At 41.1% G+C, this 23,968-nt stretch overlaps 1 protein-coding gene across 20 annotated transcripts in view; it reads right to left on the bottom strand.

Moving 5' to 3' along the window:
- NOSTRIN (nitric oxide synthase trafficking) overlaps positions 1 to 23,968 on the bottom strand; it is a 78,873-nt gene that overhangs the window by 3,355 nt on the left and 51,550 nt on the right. For 19 of the 20 annotated variants that reach the window (XM_055108713.1, XM_055108725.1, XM_055108724.1 and 16 more), the window contains 7 exons: positions 18,879 to 19,004; positions 10,807 to 10,905; positions 10,585 to 10,710; positions 6,201 to 6,309; positions 4,880 to 4,968; positions 2,023 to 2,148; positions 752 to 866 (listed from right to left, as the gene is read on the bottom strand). In XM_055108713.1, coding sequence (XP_054964688.1) covers positions 752 to 866; positions 2,023 to 2,148; positions 4,880 to 4,968; positions 6,201 to 6,309; positions 10,585 to 10,710; positions 10,807 to 10,905; positions 18,879 to 19,004 — 790 coding nt within the window. Of the gene's footprint in view, positions 1 to 751; positions 867 to 2,022; positions 2,149 to 4,879; positions 4,969 to 6,200; positions 6,310 to 10,584; positions 10,711 to 10,806; positions 10,906 to 10,982; positions 11,154 to 18,878; positions 19,005 to 23,968 lie in introns of all 20 variants that reach the window. The other variant, XM_034954438.2, reaches the window with a different exon arrangement.

Genomic DNA, 23,968 nt, shown 5'->3' with positions numbered 1-23,968 from the left:
AAAACATTCACCAGTTTTGCCATTCAGGTATAAATACGGGATATTTGGGGCATGTGCATGTTATCATCATCCCTAGCTGTGTATGGAACTGTTTCTCAAACAATGCAACAGTGACTCCTTAATATATTGTGTGAACCATAATGTCCTGGTTTTACTGAAGTTCTTTTTTTTTTTTTAAACCAATTTCTAATTTAAAAAACTAGATAGTCAAGATTATGGTAATTATACTTGAACATGCAGGTACAGTGACACGTGTGTGTGTGCTGAAAGATGAAGAGCAGTGTGGTGTGTGGGTGCATGAATGACTGAAGTCAGATGGCTGCTAACAGGAGTTTGTAGGCCATGAGTCCAAGCCCTGGCAAACCACCTGGATCACCATGTGTCTCGCAGAGAGGACAGGCTTCTTATGGGAGTTTGGAGGAGGCTATGGAGACAGAGCGACAAAGCTCCTCACGATGGTTTAGGTGTGATTATGTTTATGGCAAATAACAGGCCATTTGAATAAGGTGGATGCCAGTCATCTGATATCTGAGGCAACTTCTCATAAGATACTTTCCCAACCCTCTACTCTTCTTAACTTTTTCCCATTTTTACATAAAGCTACAGAGTCTAACAAATTAATCAGTCCCGATGGAAATATAAATTTCCTTAAACAGATACAGGTCAAAATGGCTCTGAAACTAAAATTTAAATGTAGCAATGTGCCCTGCCAGTAGGACCCAGGCCAAAATGATTGTGGGCATGGGATTACCTGGAGTTGAAGAACCTGGATTGCTCTGCCCACCAGAAGATGCCTTGCTCACAATATTCTCTAATCTCTTCATTAAAAAAGGCCGAGATATTTTCACATAGCTATGAGTATGCTCCTGTTCAAATGACATAAAAAGTCATATTTTGTAACACGATTATCATAAACAAATATTCATGAAAATTAACTCTTCTGTAGCTGTTTTCCTCAAGTTGTTTTTTCTGTTTGTTTTTTCTTCTTTTTTTTTTTTAGACAGAGTCTTGCCCTGTCACCCAGGCTGGAGTGCAGTGGCATGATCTTGGCTCACTACAACCTCCATCTCCCGGGTTCAAGTGATTCTCCTGCCTCAGCCTCCCCCATAGCTGGGATTACAGGTGCCCACCACCATGCCTGGCTAATTTTTGTATTCTTAGTAGAGACGGGGTTTCACCGTGTCAGCCAGGCTGCTCTCGAACTCCTGACCTCAGGTGATCCGCCTGCCTTGGCCTCCCAAAGTTCTGGGATTACAGGCATGAGCCACTGTGCCTGGACTGGAAGTTTTTAAACTGAGGGGTATAAATAATTCAAAGATTTCTAAGCCCTACTGTGTTTCAGTTTTGAGTTGAAGCCTTAATATTTTCACAATTACACAATTACTATACTTTATAGCCTGTGTTTCCAATTCTAACCTATGTGTCTAGGTCAAATAGTAACATTCATAGCATTACTTTTACAAATACAACTTTAGTTGGCTTAATGCAAGTGAAATGATCACAACCCTGTAAATGATTGAGATTGTTTTCGAGCTCTTGAGCCTTAGAAAACTGTCCCTTCACAAGATGATTACAGTTCCCCCTTCTGATCAGTAATAAAAATAGCTACAAGCATTTCAGAGCTGTACTGATGCATTATCTGCATTAGGCACCATCTTAAACAGATGAGACTAATACATACCACAAAATCTTATAATTTAGGTCTGAACGAATATTAAAATTTCAATTTAATAGAAATTTTACTGTAAAAGCACATCCAAAGGATGAAATTCAGGTATGATGAGAAGAAGTCAAAAGTGTTTTTTAGCTTCTCATAGAAGTTTGGTGTACACAGAATGTATTCGGTTTTGTCTAGCTCTTGTTATTGTGCTCAAAAGAAAAATAAAAACATTTATCTTCTTAACTGCATGAATATTAATGTCACATAGAATTCCTAACACCTTTTTTGCCCTGATGCTACTTTAAGCCACTCCACCCAGCAGGCCCAATCAAGAAATTACAACCAGTCTCCTTAAATGTTACCTTTTCCCTCCACCTGAAGATGGAGTTACTACAAGGATGGCTGGGTTGAGGTCTTTGCTCAAGTTCTGCTAACATTGATGACAGTTTGTAGGAGTTCGCTTCCAAAAGGTCTAGTTTCAAATTGTTCTGTGGATACATCATTTGGCCATGTGAGCAAATTTCTAGTAAATGAGGCACAACTGGATAGGAATATCAGAATAACTTTCAAAATAACAAAGGTTAGAAAGTACGCATTTAACTCATACAGATATTCACAGAAAATGCCGAAGGAAAAAAAATGGAGGAATAAACTCTTTAAGCAGTTTAGAGGGAGGTTTTAGTTGTTGAGTGTGTCTCATTCTGTACTCTGGGGGTAAACAGGAAACCTTGGTAATATATTAGTATTTTATGGCAATGAAGAGGTTTTACTCAATTTTCTGCTGAGGGACAAGAAAGGGGATAAGTGTTGATTGTAGAAGGTAGATTTTTGGTGGTCTGCGAAGAAGGTGAGCCATCAGTGCTCAATATTGTGAACAGAATTGAATTAACATCAATAGATGCAAATGAAATTGAATGTGAGGTTTGTTTGTTCTTTGATAAGGTGAGGTCTTATATTACCCACAAAGTTTACAGGAATACTTCTGGAAACTGGGAACAATATTTTAGGGCATTTGAGTATAAACATAGTAAGTCAAGCTAAAGATACACTCCTAGTCTCTGTCTGTTCTTGATATGACCTTGAACTAGAAACTTTATAATTACCTTGTCAGGCTGGGTCCAGCCAGGGTGAATTAAATAACAGAATCTAAGCATTGGAAGGGTCTTGCTTATCCAGCCCCCTCCTCACCATTATCCCTCTCTCCCCGACACCTCCAGCATGGGAATTCCCAACCCTAATATCCCTGCCAGGGTGTCACAGCCATGGACAGAAGACATCCAATTGATGGAGAAAGTCTCTAATCGTTGGAGGAATCCACTGCATTGTGGGGCAGGCACAAATTAAGACAAAACTAAAAGCTCCCCCATGCTTTCTACCATTAGACCTTCACTTGATAGTCTCATAGAGCACATCTAGTTCTTCTATGTGGCCCTCTTTCTGGTCTCTGAAGACAGTATTTAATCTAAGTGCCTCCAGTTTTCTCAACAATTTTTCTTATGACACTGCTTGTGAACATTCTTGATTCAAATATGGCACTTCAAGGACCAAGATATAATGAAATAAGGAAGAATGTAAATAAAAGTTTCCTCATCCTAGAAACCTTCCGTGGGTGACACAAAATCTACCAGTATCACTAGTTTCTGTCTACCCAGATGCAGAGCATGCGTAATGAAATCATGTAGATATTTGGCATTCATCACTTAAAGGTTCATAGTTGCTCCTTCACCAGATCATAAACATTGGAAGTTCCAAGGTCAGATCCGCTCCCTCCTTGTGTCCTCCACCGTGTGCTTCAGGTGAGAGGACCCAGATGATCCTAATACATGTATGCTGGTAATGACAATGACAAAATTCTGTGCAAGGACAGCCAAAGGAATAGATGTATAACCCAGTGGCATCAGTAGTTAACTAAACAGCTTGTGCGGTCACAGAAAATGTCCTACAGTCTGTTTTATAATTTCATAAAAACTGTAGCCACGGGTCATTGCAGGTATGTTAGACCTCTGTTACCCAGTGCACACAATGCAGGCTATTTTCTTTTACAAGAAGTGTTAGGCTTGTTTCTGCAACAGCACCTTACTTAAGAAAGCCTATCTATCTAAAAACTAGGTCAGCGATACCTCACTGCATCTGTCTTCTTTCACCAAAGAACTATTGAAATTGCCAATCTGGGTACAATTATCAGGTACCTACCTTCACAAGAAAGTTAGGCTATAAGCAAGAAAAACAAAACGCCCAGATTCCTGTACCTTCAAAACATTGCTAAAAAATTTATCTCCTTAAATGATTCTCAGATTAACCCCAGTCCACTCCTGATCTCTAATCACAGCAGAAACCCATATGTTGCACACTGGTGCTATATATCTGTTCATTTTTATTCCTGTGTAAAATTCATCAGCTTTTTGTTAACTACCCCTTTCACTTCCTCTGAAGCGGCCAAAATGTCCATCAATCCCCACAAATGTCTATGGGGCTAGAGTTCACACACTCAGCACAAAGGCCAGGAGGCCCACCTCCCTGCCTCTTCTACCATCTCCCCACCCCAATTCCCACCCTCAAAGAACTTTGCCCTCAAAGTTGCTCCTAGTTTCCCCAGATTTTGCCTCACCCCAGACTGCCCTCTCCCCTCTGCAACCACGTCTTTCCTTTCTCCTGTTATTCTCCGATAACCCTGAGATCAGCAGAGGGATGAATGGAAAATACCATCTTAATAAAAATTACTAGTTTTTGAGCTCCTCCTGTGAGCATTGTGCTGGTATTTACTAAATAATATTTCACCCTCACAAAAGCCCCATGAGGTAAAGTACCAATATCCCCATTTTGCGGATGAGAAAACTAAAGCTGACCCAGGTCCCTGTAAACAGCAGAGCTAAATCTAAATACAGGCCTTTCTGAATGCAGATCCTTTGTTTCCTGTCGCTTTTCTTAACTGGGTTAAAGTGCACATGGTTTCTAGGCCCTTAAAGAACGACTCTGTTTGGAGAATACTATTTTAGACACAATTCTTTTCCTAGGACACCAAAGCAAACATTTCTAGGTAGTTGGATTTTTCCAGATCCCTCAAATGACTTATGAAGCTGACCCTATAAGCTCCCCCACTAGATTGTTCTATGTCATGAGAAAGGAAAGGCAAACAAGGCCAAGTGGACCAGAAACAAGTATTCTAAAAATAACCCTTTTCATCACTACATCTAGGAAATGCACTCTGCAAACATTTACCTCATCCATTAACGCTGCTGTGTCTTTCTGGCTCTTTGCATCAGAGAAGGAGGAGGTGCTGGAGTACGTTTTAAGCATTCGTTCCAGGCCTGAAAATGAAATCATGTTCTCAGTCACCTTTCACACTGTCTCAGTGGGACACAGCCAGGAGTCGGTCGCTCTCAAAGGGAGCCTAGAAGTGATACCAGTGAGATTTTTTTTTTTAAGACGGAGTCTTGCTCTGTCACCCAGGCTGGAGTGCAGTGGCACGATCTCGGCTCACTGCAACCTCTGCCTCCCAAGTTCAAACAATTCTCCTCCCTCAGCCTCTTGAGTAGCTGGGATTACAGGTGTATGCCACCATGTCCGGCTAATTTTTGTATTTTCAGTAGAGACACAGTTTCATCATGTTGGCCAAACTGGTCTCCAGCGCCTGACCTTGTGATCCACCCGCCTTGGCTTCCCAAAGTGTTAGGATTATAGGCGTGAGCCACAGCACCCAGCCACCAGTAGGGTTTCTTAAATGGCTGAGGGAGTCTCTGCAGGTAGTTCTTAATAAATTTGACTGACTGATAAATGAACTGTTTGTTTACCTTTCTCTTCACTTAATGAAATTTGAGAAATGCTGGTGCTTAAAGCATCTTGATTGTTATTTTTCCAGATGAGATTTTGAAATTCTTTCAGTCGACCCATTCTAGCAATTGCTAACAGTTAGACAATGTTGGCTTCTTCCTCATTATGGTATTCACATCACTAAATATTTTCTATCTTGAATTTGCTCTCTAGTATTCCATTGCAACGAGTTATTGTGGTCCATATAAAGCAAGTTACTATGTAGACATCAGAATCACAAATGTGGAGTCGTTTTTGTCATCCTTGTTGCTTTAGAGCTGCTTCACAGTCTGACATGCCTAACTTCTACGTACAGAATTTAATTTGAAAGGTTTTTACATTGTTTCAAAAGTCAAAAGAAACAAACCAAAAAACTCATCCAAAACTCTCATGCACAGTTGGTTGACCATGTTTTAAACCAAACACATTATCTCTCATTCTAGCCAATTTCAGAAACACAGTTAAAATGCTACATTTCTGAAAATAGTAGTATAATACTTATATAGGTTTCATAAATAGACCAAAATGTGATTTTCCTTTTTTTTTTTTTTTTGGCTTTCTTTTTTCTTCTAGTTTTTTTGTTGTTGTTGTTCACACAATTTAAGTTTGATATATGGTTCTTTAAATGAGAAGACCCCTGCCAAATAGCAAAAGCAGATTAATCCTAACTCTGAATGAAACCTCTGAGCATCATATGGTCCCTTTTCTGGCCAAAGAGATGGTTACACACCTTCCTTGTCTTTTGAGGCTTTTTCAATGTCTCTCTGAAGTCTCAATAATTTTGGTTTTAGTAAAGACTTTCGTCTCTCTTTATCCATTGCACTGTTAGGATCTTCTTCCTTTAGGAAAAAAGAAGGATGTCTAACAAGGGGGAAGAAGTAAGAGTTGCTATTCCCTGTCCATTCTGATACTTCCACTGGCTGCATTTAATTTTAACTTTATAAAATAAAACAAAATTTTTAAGCAGGATAATCTTTAGTTTTACACACATTGTTCTACCTGTTCGAGACCTGATGAATAAGAAAATATTGTCTTGTTCACAACTTGTAAGTCACATGGCCGAGCACTTTTTAATAGAGCAGATTGTTCTTTGAGGATGGACCCTTGCTATAGCTATTTCATTTTCTTGATAAATCTATTTGTTGTATACTTACTGCTTCCTTATTTACTTTTATTCAAGTTAGAGTCCTTTAATGGCCCAAATGTAATATCATGTATGTGTTTCAGGCTATGACTGCCTCAGGAGTGGAAGACATTTTGACTGAGTTCTGTGTTGGCTCAGTACTGGGAAGATGTGAGCTAAAACACATATGCTCTTTCCAGAATGGGTTTATGATTTAGTTAGGCCTTGAAGCATAACATTAAAGAAACTAGCAATACAAGACCACATGCATTCACGAATGCTACAGACACCACGAGTGCAGGCAGCTGACAGCTTCGAGGAGGCAAGAAGACGTAACTGTCTAGTCAAGGAAAGATGGCAAAGGGCACTCCAGGCAGGAGAAATGGCGGGAGCAAAGGGCTGGGGGAGGACTGTGGGAAATGTGTCAGGAACAATAAAGACACCTGTTGCATGAGCAAAAAAATAGGGGAAGAAAAAATTGTTCAGGGAGTTGAGGCTAGATTTTAGGGCTGATGTAGGAATTTTATCACATAGGCTATGAGGAATCATTCATGATATCTGAGCTTTCACATGCATTATTTCAAGGATTGAATAAAAAAGAATAGGATGGTAGAGTTGGAGTGAGGAGGTTGCTAAACGTGAGTGTGGCAGAGGGACAGAAACCCATGGAGAAAGAGGGGAAACTAATGACTCAAGGTGGGAGGGGAGGATGCAGGCTTCGCTGATAAGGAAGGAGAAAAATTAGGATCCCGGCTGAGAGATTACCTTTAGATGGAGCTTCACAAACAAGAAGTGTGAGGATTTAGAGCAAAGGGAATAGGCTCTATAAAAACATATACAGATAAAAATATTTTATTTACATATTTTTCATTGCACATTACAAAAGTGTCTTTATATTCTGGGCCAGGTGTGGTGGTTCCCACCTGTTATCCCAGCACTTTGGGAGGCCATGGTGGGTGGATCACTTGAGGTCAGGAGTTCGAGACCAGCCTGGCCAACATGGTGAAACCCTCTGTCTACTAAAAATATAAAAAATTAGCCGGGCGTGGTGGTGTGCACCTGTAATCACAGCTACTTGGGAGGCTGGGGCAGGAGAATCACTTGGACCCGGGAGGCAGAGGTTGCAGTCAGCTGACATTGTGCCACTACACTCCAGCCTGGGCCACAGAGCGAGACTCCGTCTCAAATAAATAAATATTTCTTTATATTATTTATTACATGCAACTCCTACAACTCAATGGTTGGTTTTATTTTCCTCATTTTACCTGTGACACAGATAAAAGAAGGCCCAAGTTGACCCCAAATGCTCTACCACTCCTTCACATGTCATCCCACAGCTGAGGCACAAGCTGACATCACACCCCCAAGTAAACTCTGACTAAACTGCTAAGACACCTAACTAAAACCATTAGTCCTTCCCTGTTGAAGGAATGCAAATCATAACATAGCTCCCATACCAGTCCAAGGCTTCCCTTGGTTTGTCTGGGGATATCTATTGTTTAAACATGTATTTCCAGGGATAGATTGCTCCTGGGTCAATTTCAGGATGGGGTATATTGCCATCATTTAACTCTTAACATTTGTCCTTCTCCTCTAAAGATTTGTTAGAAAGAAGGTCAGTACTGGAGGAGGCGTATAAAATTACAGATAACAATCTTTTGAACATGGCATTTATGGTAACCTTACAAATATTTTCACCAGGTCACCAAGCCCTCCAAGTTTTGCACTCAGATTGGTCTCTTTGTTGTCCCTGGTCCATGTAAATTTCATAACACTGGATAAAAACCAGCCTACACTTATTGACAATGACTATAAAGTCAGACATTGGGGTGCTTTGCCTTAAAGATGTCAAGAAAATACTATTCACTCATTTTGAGACACAGTCCTTTCTCTTAGACAACAGATTCATGGTTGTGAGTTCTGACACAGTGAAGTTTTATAGAAACCAAAAATTTCCCTGAACATGCCAATAAATGAGAAGTCATCATGGCTGCCTCCTTACACTTTGGTAGAACCCTAGTCAAATTTTCAAGGAGAATAATCCTCATTTTATTGACAAGTTATTTGATAGGGGCATTTTTATTATTCTTTGTAAGAAAATAGATTTATTTTATTGCACATTTTTCCATCTCAGGCCCTGCCTACATTATTTGAAAGAAAAAAAGCGCTTTCCCCATGTAATCAAATCATTTCCACTTCCATTTCTACCTTGTTTCTGCATTGAACAGACATTGATATTGCTAATATACTTCTCCTTTGCCAGGGTAGGAAAAAAAAGACTCAGTAAAAAATAGCTGGTCATTTGCTGCTGTCTGAAGGGTGGGGAAAGGGAAAGCCAATCAGGGTTTACTGCAGTGCCTGATCTAACCACCTCTGCCTTCTACCCTCTTGTTGCCTGATCAGAGGTCCAGGGAGGTCAGCTTTGGCTGTACTTCTAATCCTATGGAGGACATGACCAGTGGGCTTGTTCTCCATATCAGAGAAGAGTGACACCCCTAATCTGGAGCTTGAAATCCTGAATAAAATATGGCAGAGGACCCAGGGAAACGCTATCAGAATTCTTTCTGCAGGTTTTGGTAATTAATAATCAGTTCCTAGAACACTACAATTAAGAATATCAAGCCGGGCGCGGTGGCTCACGCCTGTAATCCCAGCACTTTGGGAGGCCGAGGCGGGCGGATCACGAGGTCAGGAGATCGAGACCATCCTGGCTAACACGGTGAAACCCCGTCTCTACTAAAAATACAAAAAATTAGCCGGGCGTGGTAGCGGGCGCCTGTAGTCCCAGCTACTCGGGAGGCTGAGGCAGGAGAATGGCGTGAACCCGGGAGGCGGAGCTTGCAGTGAGCCGAGATCGCGCCACTGCACTCCAGCCTGGGCGACAGAGCGAGACTCCGTCTCAAAAAAAAAAAAAAAAAAAAAAAAAAAAAAAAAAAAAGAATATCAAGAGGGGAGCAGAGGCCAAAATCTTTGAGGCTTGACCCAGAAGGACAAATAATTTGCCCCAATATAGCAAAGGGGCAACATGCTTGGGCTCTCACCAGGGACACTGACCAGTTTTCAGCAAAAACACCCACAGAATCACTCAAGTACCCTCAAAATAAGCCTCCGATAATCTGGTCCAAGGTTTTCAAGAGAAGGGACCATGAAAAATACTGATAGTGACTCCCACTTCCTAGAACCCATGCCTTTGGGTGATCTTCCCTCACACCCACCTTTGAGTATGGGCTGCACTTATTGACTTGCTTCTAGCAAATAGAATATGATGAGATTTCACTTCTGAGATTAGTTTACAAGAGATTATAATTTCTTGGGCACTCTGGCTCTGTCTGTCTCGATCACTCATTTTGCGGGGAGTAGGCTGAGACATGGAGAGACCCACATGGCAAGAAAATGATATCTCCAACCAACAGCAGCGAGGACTGGAGGCCTGCCAACAGCCCTGTGAGTCAGCTTGGAAGTGAGTCTTCTGCAGGAAGAGCCTGGAGATGTCTGCAGCCCAACCTGACACCTTGATTGCAGCCTTGGGAGGGGTTCAGAGACACCTGGCTAAGACACAACGGAATTCCTGACCCACATAAACTATGAGATAATACATGTTTGTTTTAAGCCATTATTTTGGTGGGGGTGGGGAGTGGTAATTTGTTGCACAGCAATTTGTGCAGACAAGCAATTTAAGCACCACGTGATATACAGTGATTAATTATAGGTCATTGAAACATGTCTGCCTGGCACTACTTTTATAGAAGACCGAATATGAAGATTCTGTTTAAAACCCTGCTTGACTTTCTTTACTTCTAGAAAATACCAAAGACATGTTTCCATTGTACAGTTTGTAAACTAGAATGCTGAGTTTTTTAAATTTATATGGGTATGAGAAATCATTTTCATTGATAAAACATGATATTTGCTTTCAATTTTTTCAATGTAAGTCCCTCGGTACCTAAGATTCTCCATTAATGTAACTTTTTTTTTTCCATTTCATACTCACAAAGTAATCCGTTAACAGGAACTCAGATTTGTTTTCTGTAGATAAAATTGCAGTTTCTTCCATTACAGCCTGGATATCTTTTTCAATGTCAATCTTGCTGATGGCACAGTGAATCTGCGTGTGGCACTGCAATGCCAAGGGGAGCAGAATAAGGTTGTCGAAGAAAGGTTTCTGCCCCTTCTCACCAGGCATACCAGAAATGGAGAGATCATCTCTACTCACTGTGGTCAGGGTTTGGCCAAAAAGAGAAATATGTTGGCTGTACTGGTTTAAGTTATTGCATAAAAGTTGAATTCTTTCCTTCTCCAGCTCCAGAATGCTCTGAAAAGAATGAAAATTGGGGTAAGATCAGCCAGTTGTTAAGCAAAACGGAAGTCACTCATCAAACACTGACACACCTGAAGACAGACTGAACAAAGTCTCATGATTAGCCTCTTGACTATGTCATATCCAAACCATAGTGGAGGGAGATTTCCAGGAAGGAATGTGTCTTGGTATCTTAAATCACTCACACACTTTCCCCATGCTCTTTTGACCCAAAAGGCATATAGGCAGATGCTGTGGGTTACCTAAGTTTACGAGGAAGGGGGAGAAAAGAAGAAAAGGAAGCATTTGAGACACAATCATGGATTCCAGAGAATTTCAGTAGAGATGGGGTTTCACCATGTTGGGCAGGCTGGCCTTGAACTCCTGACCTCAGATGGTCCGCCCATCTTGGCCTCCCAAAGTGCTAGGATTACAGGCATGAGCCACCGCGCCTAGCCAGGCCTTGTTTTTACAAAAAAAAAAAAATAATAAATAATAATAATAATAATAATTGGGAAGAATTCCAGAGGGTGAAGCCCAGGAAAGCCCATATCCATGTCTTGGAAATGCATTGAGACACCCAATAGTTTTAGAATTGTTTATAGTACATTCAAGGCATTCTGCTAGTCTGCAGGGAAGAGAATGACAGGCCACAAATTCTCTGTTTAAGGAGGTTATTTGACAAGAGAAGAATCCCAAAGTCTGATCAATTTATAATTCTACCTAAAATTAGGCCTGGGAGTCAGAGTCCACTGTTTGCAGGTAGACACATAGCCTCTTTATTTTGTGTGAGATGACAGAAGTTTCATTATTAGACTTACGACTTTTAGGTAGGAAGGGTAAATAAGAAAGTGAGGGGAATCACATTTGCTTTGTTAGCTATTAACATTTTAGAGTCCGGGTGCAGTGGCTCATGCCTATAATCCCAGCACTTTGGGAGGCCAGGGCGGGAGGATCACCTGAGGTCAGGAGTTTGAGACCAGCCCAGCCAACATGGTGAAACCTTATCCCTACTAAAAATACAAAAATTAGCCAGGCATGGTGGCACACGCCTGTAATCCCAGCTACTCAGGAGGTTGAGGCAGAATTGCCTGAACCCAGGAGGTGAAGTTTGCAGTGAGCCGAGATCATGCTACTGCACTCCAGCCTGGGTGACAAAAGTGAAACTGTCTCAAAAAAAAAAAAAAAAATAGAAAATGTTACTTATTAGACCCACGCCAATCGAGTTGGTGACTGGTGGTTTTACAGAGGGCAGAAAGGTTTAGCAACTAAGCATTGTTATAGAAGGCTGGGTCAGGCAGAGTATTCAGGGAGATTCCAAGGCCATGTGGGGGCAGTGTAAGGCTGCTGGGTATGTGCCCAGGGGAGTTTGGGCTTTGATGGAGATGGCAGGTGTCCAAGACAAAATTCTTCCCATCTTTTTTTTTTTTTTTTTTTTTTTTTTGTAAAAACAAAGCCTGGCTAGGTGCGGCGGCTCATGCCCATAATCCCAGCATTTTGGGAGGCCGAGACGGGTGAACTACCTGAGGTCAGGAGTTCAAGGCCAGCCTGCCCAACATGGCGAAACCCCGTCTCTACTAAAAATACAAAAATTAGCCAGGCATGGTGGCGGGCACCTGTTGTCCCAGCTACTCAGGAGGCTGAGGCAGGAGAATCGCTTGGACCTGGGAGGTGGTGGTTGCAGTGAGCTGAGATCATGCCACTGCACTCCAGCCTGTGCAACAGAGTGAGATTCCATCTCAAAAAAAAAAAAAAAAGAAGAAAAAGAAAGAAAAAAAAAAAAAAAACAAGGCCTGGGCATTCATCCTTTTATCCAGGGAAGTCCAGTTCAGTTGCTCTCATACCCACCATCCCAACTCCTCCATCCCACAAAGAGTACCAGCAATCATCTTTCATGAACAAAGCTTTGGAGAAGTTGGTGGGTAACACGACCATAGGGAAGAAGAAAGATGGGTATGTCTCAAGGCCCTTGGCAGTGCAAGAGAGGTGAGAATGGAGTCACAAAGATCACTGGGTTCTCCTTGTTCACCTCTTGAAATTCCTACAGGAGCCCATTGGCCTGATTCATTATGGTATTCCTCTATATCCCTGTGTTGTTAATTCATCTATGGTATATGGTGATTAAAATTATTTTAAATTTCTTTATACTTTTTATTATAAAATTTACATAATATGACATGCCATTTTATCCACCTTAGGCATCCATTTCAGTGTCATTAAGTGCATTCACATTATTGTGCAAACATCACCATAATTCATCTCTAAAACTTTTTTCATCTTGCAAAAGTAAATCGTACCCATGAAACAACTTCTTATTTCCTACGCTCTGCATCCCCTGGCAACCACCATTCTACTTTCTATCTCTACAAATTTAACTACTCTTGATACCTCTTACAAGAGGAATCATACACTACTTGTTCTTTTGCATCTGGCTATTTCACTTAGCATAATGTCTGCAAGGTTCATCCATGTTGTAGCATGTGCCAGAATTCCCTTCCTTTTTGGCTGAATAATATTCCATGGTATGCATATACCACATTTTGTTTTTTTGGTATATAGTCATTTGAACACTGCTTGTAAATGAAAGTAGTAAAAGGCTCAGGCAGTAACTATGAACATCTGTGCCAATCACATGCAACTTTAGCTTTTGTACCAAGTGTCCTGACATTTGGATTGGAAGCCTGGAGCCATGCCCCCATGGCAATCTTCTTAGTTGCCTCTGAAGCTGCCCAATTTTCATACATCAATGGGAGTCAAATGGATTTGTTTACGCTGGCAGTCCCCTGAGGCTTTCACAAAATTGCAGGCACCAGTCATTTGAATGTGGCCGTCTGCCCTTCTGTCTCCCAGATAAAGGATTAAAGACACAGAATAGCCTATCAAATGTTTTGCTTCTTAAAAGGCAGAATTGATATGCCTCTTAACAAATATGTAAAACAAATTCTGCTCTGTTGTTTGGATCTCCTATGTGACAATCTTCAAAAAGAGGAAGTCCTTACCCTATAGAAAAAGATCTAGAAATCAGCTCTTCTGTTTTAGCCTATGAGCAAGAGACAAGAGAAAATAAAAGCCAGGTTTTAGAACATATTGCATCCCTAGTGGGCAGGTGTTTCTTTACTTTGACAAGTGCTGAACCACTAGCATCAATCTGAGACTAGAATAACCAGTGTTCCTTAGTGACATGGTAATGCTTAACAGATTTTAATTACATTTCAGGGAAATCATTAAAATGATCTATGTTTGCTCATAAAAAGAGGAGGAAATAAATTCCACTGTGCAAAGGAGAGATCCATATCTCATTTAATGATTTGTTGCTTTCTATTATCTTGTTCTTTTTATATAAAATAGGTGGTAGAGAAACAAGATACTCTGGAGGACCTCAAACTGTCCTCTTGAGGTTCCACAATAGTATATATGAACAAAGTGTGGTCAAGGAGTTATCCAGAAAGATTCAGATTTCAGCAGATTTAGAGCCTGTCTGGGGCCCAAGCATTATGACAATTCGTTCTTCATTCGTTCCTTCCAGTTCTTGCTGTCCTAGCCTTTGGGCTGGTACTACAGGAAGAAGTCAAAGGGATTTTGTTTTCATTTAAATGACTCTCATAGAACTGATAAAAGAAATATGCTCTTTCTAGAGCAGGGACTCTCAAACTTTAGAATATCTAGACCCCTCTTTATAATCATTCAGAGGCTCTGATTGATTTAGAGGCTCCCAGGTCTAGGGAGGTGCTCAGGAATCTGACTTTTAAGCACCCCAGGCTCTTTGAGACATTGTCCTAGGGCCACAGAGGCCCACAAAAAATACATTTTAAAATCATAATTCTTCCACCCAGAAGTGACTGCTATTAACATATTGATATATTTCAGTCTAGGTATGTGTATATGTATGATTTTATCTTCTAGTTATCTATCAAATTATTCAAATTTGAAATTCTGTTTTTTCCACTTAATCGTACATGTGAACAGTTTCCCGTGCCATTAGTCTCTGAAAATACCACTTTATTTCATAAGCATCCATGGTGCAGGCGTGTTTATTCACTTAGTCATCCCTTTAATGTTGGACATTTGGGATGTTTGCTGCCTTTAACATGTTTCAAATAGAAATCTGTGTCTGGTTTGTCAGCTACTTCCTCAAGACAGTTTTATAGAAACGAAATTACCTTTTTCAACAGAGTCCTAGGAAAGAATGAAGCCCTACTGTCCTGAGGCGTCCATTTTATGTAATGAGTTGTCATTCGTCTCATCTAGAGTGGGACTACTCAAGTGCCATCCTTGGGAGAACTGAGAAAGCAGCCACTCGAATCATTTTCTGTGTTCTGGGATTTAGAGGAGGAACACTGGTTGAGAAAGGGAATATTTTTAAGGCTCTTGACACATATTGCAGATGGCTTTTAAAAATAATTCCTTGAGTAAGTACTTCAGTACCAAGCATTTGATTCTTTGTAATTCTTGGTAGTATGGTTATTATTGTGAAAAATATAGGTTATTTCTATCATCTGAATTGTTTCTTCTTGGAGGGTAGGATGTGGCTAGAATACAGTATGATTGTGAAGTCATAAGACTAATTTTGACATGTGGTTTGTGGAATTGGTTTCATTACTTATAGTCACATTTGAGGCTTTACAATATTTCTCACAGTATCTACTACACTGCCTTGAATGTAGTTCAATGCATGTTCTCTGAAGGAATTTGTAAATCCAACCTGTAGAGTAAAAAGGAATAAGAGAACACTTCGTAGGACCCTAAAATGAATTTTTATATTCAATTTGTACAGAAGAATGGTGAAAGAATGCAGAAAAAATGAAACTGAGAGACCCTAACTGTCCCATTTCCATCTCTCACACTTATAATAAAATCCCTCTTTGAGTCAATTCAGGCTGTTTTTGTTATATGTCTTCATGAATCTAACATTTGACACTTGAGTGCCATAAACATACACAAAATATGGCATACATAGAGTAATATGTGAGTCAATGACCTGCTGGTATAGACTGAGTATAAACAAGCCCAGGAAATACCAACTAAGGGCATCATTATTGAGGGTTCAAGTGAAGCAAGAGTGACTGGACAGAAGTCGTCTCACGTTGTGGCTAATGGGCTTGAGATGGCTCTCAGGAGGCAGGAGAGAACTCAGAGGAAGGTGGGGTAGGAGAAGCTGTATGAACTAAAAAGGACACGGACTGAAACACTGGTGGCCTCCAGCATAGAGGTAGCAAAAATCCAGGATACAAGAGGGGAGAAAGAAAATGCTCTTCCTCAAGGACATTATGATGAGTAGATATTCCATGTGCCTTGGATTCTAACAAAAAAAAAAAAAAAGAAGAAAAAAACTAAACTAGGTCTTAAATATTTTTAGAGCTGAAGTTGAAAGATGCCTTTTGAAATGTAAATGAATGTATACCTTGTTACCATCAGGAAGACTGTAAGAAAAGATAATTTCCATGATGCTTCAACATAAACACTGGGAATGCTGAGAAGGGGGAGTGGTGGTTGTAGGGGAAAGATGTAGAGGATCTTAACAGGAGGAAAGGAAACTGAGATGAAGGAGAGGCGTAGCAAGAGCTTCTGATAATGAAGATAATCATAGCCTTCCCTAACATATATTGAAGAAGGCAAGCTAGTTATCAGCTACACCAGGTAGGACCCATTTATCTCCCATTGCTGCGATGTAGGTAGAAGGGTGATGAGGATAGAGACACTGAGGTGAAATATTTTTCTCATAGCCCTTGAAGGGTGGGTGCCTGGAAGATGGAGTGGGAGCAGAAATGTCTCTCCCATCTCCTAACAGGGCCATCCAAGGAAGCTGACCTCAGTGGAAAGACCACGGCTTCATCAGGAAGTGATGAGGTGAGGTGAGGCAAGATCAGAGCCCAGGTTGCAGAGCCAGATTTCAAATGAATCAAGTTAGAATTTAAATCCCTGACCTTTTCTCATCACCTTCATCTAAAATCTATCTAGCATAAACAAGGAGAGTACCAGGAGCTTATGTTCAAAGGTGTAAATTAAGGAATTTTTTTCTCATTTGTTCCTCTCTTTGACCCAAGTTTTCATCTCTAATTTCCCCTTTCTTCTCTAATTCTGCATCTATCCTGCTCTGAGTGGTTGAATTGCAAGAGATGTAAATGCAGCCGTTGGGTTTCCGCCTGCCATATAGCCTTTGCTCTCCCAGTTTTCAATGGGGCAGGAGCATAGTGCAGAGGTCCAGGCTGAATCTTTTTTTTTTTTTTTTTTCTTTTTGAGACGGAGTCTTGCTCTGTCGCCCAGGCTAGAGTGCAGTGACGTGATCTCGGCTCACTGCAAGCTCCGCCTCCCGGGTTCACGCCATTCTCCTGCCTCAGCCTCCCGATTAGCTGGGACAACAGGCGCCCGCCACCACGCGCGGCTAATTTTTTCTATTTTTAGTAGAGACGGGGTTTCACCGTGTTAGCCAGGATGGTCTCGATCTCCTGACCTCTTGATCCGCCCGCCTCTGCCTCCCAAAGTGCTGGGATTACAGGCGTGCCGCTCAGGCTGAATCTTAAACCATCTCAGGCTCATCGCTTCATCTTTCCAGCCTCAATGTCCTCATAATGTCATGATTAATACAAAACAGAAGCACATGAATGTGCTTAGCACAGCCTAAAAGAGGAGCACTGAGCACCAAGTACTTGTTCCAGGCTGGCCATGAGATCATGGCTTTCTCCCATCGTATCTGCTTTAAACATTTTTTTTTAAACTTAAAACAGGTGGGGAAAAATAAAACCAAAATATTCATGTTCTTACTCTCCAGAATTGATAGTTATTTAATTTGGTCATATTTATGTAGAGCCTGGGGTTGTACTGCTTCACCAGGGGCCGTGCATAAGCTGCGTGGCTGTTTCTGGCAGTTCTGTTGTATTCCCACCATGGGCTCCATTTCTGCCACTGAACACAGGGACAGTCTCCATGTATAAGTTTACAAACACACACATATAAACTCAGTATAGTTTGCGCATGAGTTTAAAAGAATTTTGATTTACACAGATTGTGTAAGTGGTATATTTCTTTTCCTCAACATCATGTTTTTCGAGGTTAATTCATGTTTAAATATAGTTTTAATTAACTTTTCATTGATGGATATTAGTTCACTTTCCAAATGTGAACATATTTGAAGAGTAATTCTTCTCTTGATGGGTATGAAGATTGCGTACAGTTTTTTCTCACATGCAATTATAAACAATTCTGCCATAAACATTCTTGTGCATCACTCTTGGAGTACAAATGTACATTTTTCTGTAGGATATATGCCTAAAAAGGGAACTGCTGCAGTAAGTATATGCTTATTTTAGTTTCACTAAATATCATTAAATTATTCCCCCTACAGGGGTACAATAATTCTTGTTTCCTAACATCCTTACCAACACTTGATATTGTCAAGTTCTAATTTTTGCCAAATAATCTAGCATTGTTTCATAGGTTTATTGATGATTTTGATTTCTCCTTTTGTGATGTGCTTGCTGACATATTTTGCCCATTATTATCAGATAATTTGCCACAATTCCTTCTTTATGTGTCTACTTTTGCCACTGAGATGTACACATCTCAAGAATTGAGATGTTACTTTATTCAATGCTCTGTATCTCCAGTGCCTAACACAATGCCTGACCTCCATAAGCAATCACTGTATGAGTCATCGCTCATGCCTAAAACTAATTTTGAAGCACCTAACACTTAAGCCTTAATTTACGCTTCACTTTGACAGCACTTTTTGAAGTTAGCTGGGTGCTATCCTGTCCACTAAGAATTAGGAGCAGAAACTCTGGCCAGTGAAATTCAATAAATTGTCACTGGTAATTGTATCCATGGAGAAATGGAAACAATGAGAGGAAATGTGGTTTGTCTAAAGTCACAATATGTGTGATGCTCATAGCTAAGACAGAGGGCAGGTCTTGTCACTGTAATCTGACCTCCATCTTCAAGGTCACACAAAGCTCCACAGAAGAAGAAAAAAATGTGAATATATAACTTACCTGGTAGCAGTTCTCTAGTGTGTTTTCCCATTTCAGTCTGGTAGAATAACCCGCCATGTTTTTTTGGTAGTAATTTTCATCTTCCTTTTCCAACTTTTCAGTTGATTTTGTCAGTTTATTGAGGAGCTAATGTAAAACATCAATGTCACACATTTACTAACACATTTTTGAAAGCCCTTTGTAATTCCATAGTAATAATTATATGTGGCTCAATGATATGTTTCTCACCTCTCACGTAGAGTCATAAACAGTGACTATAGGTGACAAAATGAAAGATCTTTATAAGAAAAAAAGGCATGGCCAAACCTGAAGGAAACCCAAGGGCCTTCCAGTATGATTCCCCCAATTTTACACATGAGGAGATTGAGACCCTTAAATAGGAAGTGATTTGTCTACACTCACACAGTCAAGGAGAAGGTCAAACAACACAGCTTTTGAGAATTGACAGTACAGGTCAAGATTGCAATTGGCCAATGAATCCCATAGTCTTATCTGGTAAATCTTTTGGGCTCCTGCACTTCTTACCAGGTTAGGTAGAGACTTGTGGAATCATACAAGTTTTAGAGCTAATTTTTAGAATGAGTCTGGCTACTGTCCTATCTAGCGATATTATTTTACTTTTACTATATAAACCCAGAAGTAGAGCTTTGGAATCAAACTTCCAGGATAAGAGTCCTGGTCCTAGCTGCAAACAAGTTACTTAACCTTACTGAGCCACAGTTTTCTCATCTCTGTGATGGGGATAGGTAATTAATACATACCGGGTTGCTTTGAGAATTCAGGCACATCTTGGGACTCAGAAAACAATACCACAAAATCAAGGCCTCAGAAGCAGCCTCAGAAGTAAAAGTTTCTCTCTGACCTTCTTCTGCCCTCCTGTCTCTCACTCCCATTCTCCCCTGAGGCTATTGCTAGAAACCAGAATCCCTCTTCCCCAAAGAAGGTCACAGAAACCAGAACCTCTTTTCTCCAAAGCCAGCCATAAAATCTAAAAATATTAGTCTCACTTTCCCCCTGCCTTTCTGTGTGAAAACTGTCCATAAAGAAATTATCTGACCTACCTTGTCTGACTGTAGATCATAAGACCCCTATTCCAGAGAGGATCCTGCCCCATTCCCAGCAGGAAGGAAGGCTGCACAGAGAGGCCAAGAAGACTCCAGAAAGACAGCCTTACTGGGTTTCCCCACACAGTCTATTAGCATTAGATTACACCCCTTTTGTACATAATATTTGTACATGGATGTCCGTATTTTGTTAAACCTAAGCATAAACATAGACAAGTTCCCCTGTATATTTGGAACTTCGTTCTGAAGGCTCCCATGTCACATAAAACTATGATCAAATACATTTGTATGCCTTTTCTCCTATTCATCTGTCTCTTGTCAGTGATTTTCAGCCAAACTTCAGAGGGCAAAAGGGAAGATTTCCCTTGGCCCTGACATAGGTAACACAGATAAGGCAAATGGCACACTGCCCAACACCTGGCATAGCACTCAAAATTTAGTGAGTGTAATTATTGCCAGTGAAAAGCCTGAGATACATGCCCAATGTTCACTGCAAGTTATGGACAGCTTGATAAGATGGTTTCCTCTCATCCTGCTCCCCAATGATCTGCTCCCTTACAAAGAGCCCCCCTCTTGCCCATCACCAAAATTTGTCATTCTGATTACTAAATCTTCTGGAAAATCAGTGTACAGTAATATAAAACTCCCTGGGCCAGGGTAGCTGAAACTGACTCTCAAAATGCCCAGACAAGTAATTTCATGTTTCTGAGAAACAAAGTTGGATTGCATGAATTATTCTCCAACTTTATATATATATATTTAAAGCATTCAATATCTTTCTTTTTCTTTTTTTTTTTTTTTTTTTTTTTTGTTTTTTTGGAGACAGGGTCTGGCTCTGTCACCCAGGCTGGAGTTCAGTGACAGAATCATGGCTCACTGGCTCACTGCAACCTCCCTGTCCCGGGTTCAAGCAATGCTCCCATCTCAGCCTCCCAGGTAGCTGGGACTAGTTTTTGTATTTTTTGCAGAGATGGGGTTTCACCATGTTGTCCAGTCTGGTCTCCAACTCCTGGGCTCAAGCGATCTGTCTACCTCAGCCTCCCAAAATTTTAGGATCATGAGTGTGGGCCATCGCACCCAGCCTATTCTCCAACTTTACTCTATTTAGAAATGACCTGAAATGCTTGTAAAAATTGCAAATTCCAGAATTCTACAAGTAGCAATACTTATTTCATACATCTGTAGTGGGATTAGAAAATCTGAGTTTTGACTATAGCTCCCCAGATGGTTCTGATGCAAATGGTCTTCAAACCATTCTTTAAAAAACATCAAAGACCCCCCCCCCCCCCCCGACTTAGTAGTTTAGGAGTTTCAAGGACAGAGACAAAGGCTGTTAAAATGGACTCTCTCTATTTAAGGGCATTTTGACTAACCTTACAATCATGAAAAACATTCATCCAAAATGTTGAACGTTAATACCATTCACTTTATTATTCCAATTGATATGCAGGCTATACAACTGTCCCCCAGCTCTGATGCGTGACCTACACAGGACATACCTGTTTTTTTTTGTTGTTGTTTTTTTTTTTTTGAGATGGAGTCTCGCCCTGTCCCCCAGGCTGGAGTGCAGGGGCACGATCTCAGCTCACTGCAAGCTCCGCCTCCCGGGTTCACGCCATTCTCCTGCCTCAGCCTCCTGAGTAGCTGGGACTACAGGTGCCCGCCACCACGCCCGGCTAATTTTTTGTATTTTTAGTAGAGACGGGGTTTCACCATGTTAGCCCGGATGGTCTCGATCTCCTGACCTCGTGATCCGCCCGTTTCAGCCTCCCAAAGTGCTGGGATTACAGGCGTGAGCCACCGCGCCCAGCTGACATATCTGGTTTTGTACCAAGTTTAATGAACCACATGTGTCTGTAGAAACTCAAGCTTGTGAACATTAACCTGGCAACAGTTCAATGCAAGGACTCAAAGAGAGTCATGGTTATACTCTGCTAAATCATTGTCCTCAGATTCTTACTGAGAATGCTCAGCACCCCAGGAATGAGAACTGAGTTGCTTTTGAGATCACCATTAATATTCATCAGCCTGCACTATAGAGCTGTGGACTAGAATTTTCTGCTCAGCAAATTTACAGCAGATAGTCCAAGTATATATATGAAAGAAGAATGTATACTCATATACACACACACACACACACATATATATATATATATTTTTTTTTTTTTTTTTTTTTTTGAGACGGAGTCTCGCTGGTCGGCCAGGCTGGAGTACAGTGGTGCGATCTCGGCTCACTACAACCTCCGCCTCTCAGGTTCAAGTGATTCGCCTGCCTCAGCCTGCCGAGTAGCTGGGATTACAGGCATGTGCCACCACGCCCAGGATTTCACCATCTTGTCCAGGCTGGTCTTGAACTCCTGACCTCAGGTAATCTGCCCACCTCAGCCTCCCGAAGTGCTGGGATTATAGGCCTGAGACACTGCGCCCGGCTGTAGACTCCTGTATTCTTACTTAAGGAACTTCTCAGAAACCTTTACTAAAATTTGTCAAAGATTGACTTCTTTTCCTTTCGTCCCTTTTTTTGCTCTTGGGACAAACATCACATTCATTTATTCACCAGACATTGAGGGCCTTCCGTGTGTCATGTGCAAGGCTTTAGGAATAGAAAATGGAACAAGACAGGCTCCCTCTCTAGTCAGGGACCCACAGACCATTACCATCTTGTGTGCTGATAGAATTATGTAGGTACCACTGGAAGGACATCAAGAGAGGCATCTAAACTAGCCTTGAAATTAAAATGACATTTAAGCTATAATTTGGCTCATAGTAAGTGCTCAAAAATCGATCTCCATATGAATAAAACTAAAATGAAAGTAGGAGTTGGTGAGGCAAAATAGTATGGCAGGATACAGAATGATATTTTTTGGTGAAGTTGGATCACACAGCTTACGACGGAGAATGGGGAGAGGTGATGTTGAAGAGATTGGCAAGGTTCAAGTCAGGAAGGGTCTTACAGGCCACATGAAAGAGTTTTTCCTGGCTGGGTGTGGTGGTTCACGCCTGTAATCCCAGCACTTTGGGAGGCCAAGTCGGGCAGATCACTTGTGGTCAGGAGTTCGAGAACAGCCTGGCCAACATGGTGAAAACCTGTCTCTACTAAAAATACAAAAAATTAGCTGGGCATGGTGGTGAGTGCCTGTAATCCCAGCTACTTGGGAGGCTAAGGCAGAATTGTTGAACTTGGGAGGCAGAGGTTGCAGTCGGCCCAGATTGCACCATTGCACTCCAGCCTGGGCAACAAGAGCAAAACTCCGTCTCAAAAAAAAAAAAAAAAGAGTTTTTTTTTATTTATTCTGAAGTCATTGGGAAGCCTTTGAAGGCTTTCAAAAGGAATGATATACTCAGATTCGAGTTTAAGAAAAGTCAGCTTGGCTTGTACATGGGGAATAGATAGGAACAGGCAACACTGAAAGCAAAGAGACTGATTTGTTGGTTACAAAAAACCAAGCAAAAGATGATTGCGGCCTGAGAGAGGATGTCAGCAGTGGAGATAGACAAAAGCAAAGATATTCAAGAAGTATTTGGGGCTGGGCACGGTGGCTCGTGCCTGTAATCCCAGTATTTTGGGAGGCCAAGGTGGGCGGATCACTTGATGTCTGGAGTTCGAGACCAGCCTGGCCAACATGGCAAAACCCCATCTCTACTAAAAATACAAAAATTAGCCAGATGTGATGGCGCACGCCTGTACTCCCAGCTACTTGGGAGGCTGAGGCAGGAGGATCACTTGAAACTGGAAGGCGGAGGTTGCAGTGAGCTGAGACTGTGCCACTGAAGGATCTGGTTTGAGTTAGAATTGGGAGGATAGGTGGGTGATGATATTCAAAGACACAGAGAACACAGGAATAAAGATTATCTTTGGTAGAAAAAAGTGATGGTTGGATTTTGGATATTGAGTTTAAGGAGTCAGAAAGCAGTTTACAGACTGGTTTGGACTGGAGATATAAATTTGGGTATTGCCAGCATAGATACTGTAGTTGAATCCTTGAGAATATACTTATTGAGTATGTATTATTTATCGAGTACCTA

Source organism: Pan paniscus, chromosome 13 (assembly GCF_029289425.2).
Source record: "Pan paniscus chromosome 13, NHGRI_mPanPan1-v2.0_pri, whole genome shotgun sequence".
In the NCBI taxonomy this organism is placed as follows: Eukaryota; Metazoa; Chordata; class Mammalia; order Primates; family Hominidae; genus Pan; species Pan paniscus.
The sequence above is the reverse complement of the archived record's forward strand: the minus strand, read 5'-3'. Positions and strand labels throughout refer to the sequence as shown.